Source organism: Prionailurus viverrinus, chromosome B4 (assembly GCF_022837055.1).
Source record: "Prionailurus viverrinus isolate Anna chromosome B4, UM_Priviv_1.0, whole genome shotgun sequence".
Classification (NCBI taxonomy): Eukaryota; Metazoa; Chordata; class Mammalia; order Carnivora; family Felidae; genus Prionailurus; species Prionailurus viverrinus.
The window spans coordinates 37,019,909-37,024,486 of NC_062567.1; the positions used below are offsets into that span (position 1 = coordinate 37,019,909).

General features: G+C 55.7%; 1 protein-coding gene across 1 annotated transcript; it reads left to right on the forward strand.

Annotated features, from left to right (window-relative positions):
* Positions 1 to 933: 933 nt before the first annotated feature.
* On the forward strand, positions 934 to 3,833 carry KCNA5 (potassium voltage-gated channel subfamily A member 5). The gene has a single exon (XM_047868476.1). It carries the CDS (start codon positions 1,225 to 1,227, stop codon positions 3,034 to 3,036), a length of 1,812 nt encoding a protein of 603 aa, XP_047724432.1. The 5' UTR covers positions 934 to 1,224; the 3' UTR covers positions 3,037 to 3,833.
* The last annotated feature ends 745 nt before the right edge of the window (positions 3,834 to 4,578 follow it).

Genomic DNA, 4,578 nt, shown 5'->3' on the forward strand with positions numbered 1-4,578 from the left:
AGTAATAGTACTCAGAAAACACATTGCTGTAGGAATACACCGGTCAGTATTCATAAAGTGCTGAGGGTAATCCTAGTACATCCTAGGAGCAAAGTAAGTATTGCTTCTTATTCTACTCTTGGGAGTCCTCTAGCCCTGGGATTCCAAAACCTCCCTGCCCCTCCTCCCTCCCCCCCCCCAAACCCCTCTTCACAAAGCTGTAGTTGCTAGCTCCAAGCTTCACAGCTCTCACCAGGATCTTTCCCTTCCTCCTCCCCTTCTCTGTTAACGGTTTTTATAAAGAGATTTGTGGAGAGAGCATGGAGGAGTTGTGTGTCCTCAGCAAATTTGTTCCACCTGCCATCACTTTCTGGACTGGGAAATCAGGGCTGTCCCAGCGCAATGGCATGGGGCACTGCCAGCTCTTAACCTTTTGTTGGGTGTGTAGGAAGATGGGAAGAGACAGGCTTCTCCACTGGTCTGGAGGTATCTCCATTGCTATGGATCTCTAGATTTCTAGATCCGCAGGAGCTCCGCCCAGCCCCTTCCTGTCTGTAATTTTTCCCCAAGAAGAGAGAATAGGACTGTTATTTCTTGTCTCATCCGTCCAACCCAAGGCAATTCATTTCCTCTGGAGTCCAGAGGCGTTCAGCGAGCTCCCAGGTGAACTGAAATCCACAGCTATTCTCATCTGGTTGCCCTGGGAGTTTGGGCGCTCTGGGTACAACCTGTTCCTCCAGCCTCTCCATTCCCTCCCCCCTCCCTCCCTCCGCCAGGCTGCGCGCCGCTCAGCCCCGCTTCCTCCCCTCGCCCGGGGCCCCAGCAGTGGCCTCCGGGGAAACACCCGCTGCTGCGTGCCCCGAGAGGTGAGGCGGAAAGAGGAGGGGAGGGGGCCGGGCGGGGTTGGGGGGGAGGTGAGGGAGGAGGCGGGAGAGCCGCGCAGGGTGGAGGCAGAGCACCGCCCCGCAGCCAGAGAGGGGCGGCTGAAGGTTGCATCTGCTGGAAGGAGGCTTTGGCTGCTTGGTAACGGGCTGCCAGAACAGAGAGCGAGGCTGAGAGCGGGGCAGCAGCTTCTTGACGTCAGGACCGAGCCAGGGGATCCTGCCAAGCAGCCCCAGCCCGCCCCACAGGGGGGCCGGCCGACGGTTCGAGAAGAGCCCTGGACGCGAGGCGCCCAGCGGGGCGTGAGGTGGGGGGCGCAGACGCCGGTCAGCAGGGGCGAAGCATGCCCCCTGCCCCCTGGCCATGGAGATCGCCCTGGTGCCCCTGGAGAACGGCGGTGCCATGACCATTAGAGGAGGAGGTGAGGCCCGGGCAGGCTGTGGCCAGGCCATAGGGGGAGAGCTCCAGTGCCCCCCGACGGCTGGGCTCGGCGATGGACCCAAAGAGCGGGCTCCAAAGGGGCGCGGCGCGCAGAGGGGAGTGGACCCGGGAGGGCGGCCTTTGCCGCCGCTGCCACAGGAGCTGCCACAGCCTCGACGGCTGCCACCGGAGGACGAGGAGGGAGAAGGCGACCCTGCCTTGGGCATGGCAGAGGACCAGATGCTGGGCGCGGGGTCCCTTCACCACCAACGCGTCCTTATAAACATCTCCGGGCTGCGCTTCGAGACGCAGCTGGGCACGCTGGCGCAGTTCCCTAATACCCTCCTGGGGGACCCAGCCAAGCGCCTGCGCTACTTCGACCCCCTGAGGAACGAGTACTTCTTCGACCGCAACCGGCCGAGCTTCGATGGCATCCTCTACTACTACCAGTCGGGGGGCCGCCTGCGGAGGCCGGTCAACGTCTCCCTGGACGTGTTCGCAGATGAGATCCGCTTCTACCAGCTGGGGGATGAGGCCATGGAGCGCTTCCGGGAGGACGAGGGCTTCATTAAAGAAGAGGAGAAGCCCCTGCCCCGCAACGAGTTCCAACGCCAGGTGTGGCTTATCTTTGAATATCCAGAAAGCTCGGGGTCCGCGAGGGGCATCGCCATCGTCTCGGTCTTGGTCATTCTCATCTCTATCATCACCTTCTGCTTGGAGACCTTACCTGAGTTCAGGGATGAACGCGAGCTGCTCCGCCATCCTCCCGCGCCCCACCAGCCTCCTGGGCCACCCCGGGGGGCGAATGGCAGCGGGGCTCTGGCGCCTCCCTCTGGCCCTACGGTGGCACCTCTCCTGCCTAGGACCCTGGCAGACCCCTTCTTTATTGTAGAGACCACTTGTGTCATCTGGTTCACTTTCGAGCTGCTTGTACGCTTCTTCGCCTGCCCCAGCAAAGCAGAGTTCTCTCGGAACATTATGAACATCATCGATGTTGTGGCCATCTTCCCTTACTTCATCACCTTGGGCACTGAGCTGGCAGAGCAACAGCCAGGGGGTGGAGGAGGAGGTGGCCAGAATGGGCAGCAGGCCATGTCCCTGGCCATCCTCAGGGTGATCCGCCTGGTCCGGGTGTTCCGCATCTTCAAGCTGTCCCGCCACTCCAAGGGGCTGCAGATCCTGGGCAAGACCTTGCAGGCTTCCATGCGGGAGCTGGGTCTGCTCATCTTCTTCCTCTTCATCGGGGTCATCCTCTTCTCCAGTGCCGTCTACTTCGCAGAGGCTGACAACCAGGAGACCCACTTTTCCAGCATCCCGGATGCCTTCTGGTGGGCAGTAGTCACGATGACCACGGTAGGCTATGGGGACATGAGGCCTGTCACTGTAGGGGGCAAGATCGTGGGCTCGCTGTGTGCCATCGCTGGGGTCCTCACCATCGCCCTGCCTGTGCCGGTCATTGTCTCCAACTTCAACTACTTCTACCACCGGGAGACAGACCACGAGGAGCAGGCAGCTCTTAAGGAAGAGCAGGGCAGCCAGAGCCATGGGGCAGGGCTGGACAGTGGAGGCCCTCGGAAGGCCAGCTGGAGCAAAGGGTCCCTGTGCAAGCCTGGGGTGTCCCTGGAGAATGCAGACGGAGCCAGAAGGGGCAGCTGCCCCCTGGAAAAATGTAACCTCAAGGCCAAGAGCAATGTGGACTTGCGGAGGTCCCTCTATGCCCTCTGCCTGGACACGAGCCGGGAAACGGATTTGTAAGGGGAAGCCTGGGCAGATTGGTGGTAGTGGGACAGGGATGGGGGAGGCCTCCTGAGTCTGGGCATGTACTTCATACCACAGAGTATTTCAAGCCCACCTTGAAGTCTGTCCCTCTTCTTCCACTTCTTCTGTCCCTCCCCCTCCCTCCCTTGATCCCCCATTTTTCCTCTTCTTTCCATGACACCAAGGGTCGCCTATTTTTAAAAAGTACCACATTCCATGACGCAGGAGCTGTTGAAATGGTGGGCACTGTAAATGGATGTATTTGTAGCCAGTTTCCTATACCCAGCAGAGGGATAACCCAAACAAAAATGACTTTAAATAGCCCAGATCCCAAGAGATTTTGTAACCCCCTCCATGTGTTCCAAATTTGCTTTACATATGATTTTATTTGTGTATAGGGGGAAATATTATTTTTATGGCTGGTGAATGGATTTTTGTACTGTAGTTCAGATGGAGATATTTTGGATACATTTTCCAGAAATGTTGTATTTATGGAAGAGAGAGTTATTGTGATGTTTTTATGTGATACGTATATTACAGCCAGAGACCCTGGTTGTGGCTGTTCTGGTTCCTGTGTCTATAAGCCTCTCTCTTTTCTGGGATGTGGTATTGGTGCTTTGAGTCTAGGGCAGGGAATGTTCTGGAAGAAAGGAAAATCTGACCTTTTCTGTGCGCCTTAAACAATTCTTGTAACTTTCTTTGAAAAGCATTTTAATGACGTTGAAGATAGGCTTCTGATAATTCATTCTCTTAATTTTTATCCCAGGAAATAAAATGTTACTTGGTTGAGTCAAGTGTTAGTTTTGTTTTTGTTTTTGTTTTTGTTTTGAAATTTAGAAAGGAGTCTGTGACTTACTGTTTCTGGTTTTGAAGTCAGAGCAAACACCACCTTCACTGGGGTAGATCACTTGGAAAGTTAATGGTTTGATTGTCAACTTCTTTTGCTGGGCCCCCTCTGCCCATCACAGACAGAGGGATGAACTCTATTTGCCTCAGACTGTTTATGACATGCCACCTGATGGTACGGTATCAGACTCAACCATCAGCGGGGCGGGGCGGTGGGGGGGGGGGGAAGGAGCCAAAAGGCATGAGAAGATCAGACCCCTTATGACCCCACTGCTGTCTCCTGGGACTGCATTTCTGAGTTCTCCTTTGTCTGCAGGCTTTAAGCCCTGTTTAACAGGGCTCTCAACAGCTCTGTGAAACAAGCCTGATTCTCGCAGACATGAAGCCTGTTCACAAAAGTGCAGCCCTGGTGTGAAAGTCATGGAGGAGGGAGGGACTAGTGCTTTGCTGTTAAACTCTCCCCCTCAACCATGGTGTGGGAGAAGGGAATGCAGTGACTTTCTGGTGGACAGAGGCAGAGAGAAGCCAAATGGAAGGATTTGCTTGTCCACATTGAAGGCTAGTTTCTACGGATTGTGGCCTTGTGCCGAGGAACCCCCAAACTCAGAACGAATGTCTTGGTTCCCTTTTCACTGGATGGTTGTGGTAAATATCACAGTAGGTATAACACTGGCTACCATTTCTCTCTGGGAT

What these genes read in the sequence shown, in the direction of transcription:
- KCNA5 (XM_047868476.1), top strand. Translation starts at nt 1,225, where the DNA reads ATGGAGATCGCCCTGGTGCCCCTGGAGAACGGCGGTGCCATGACCATT.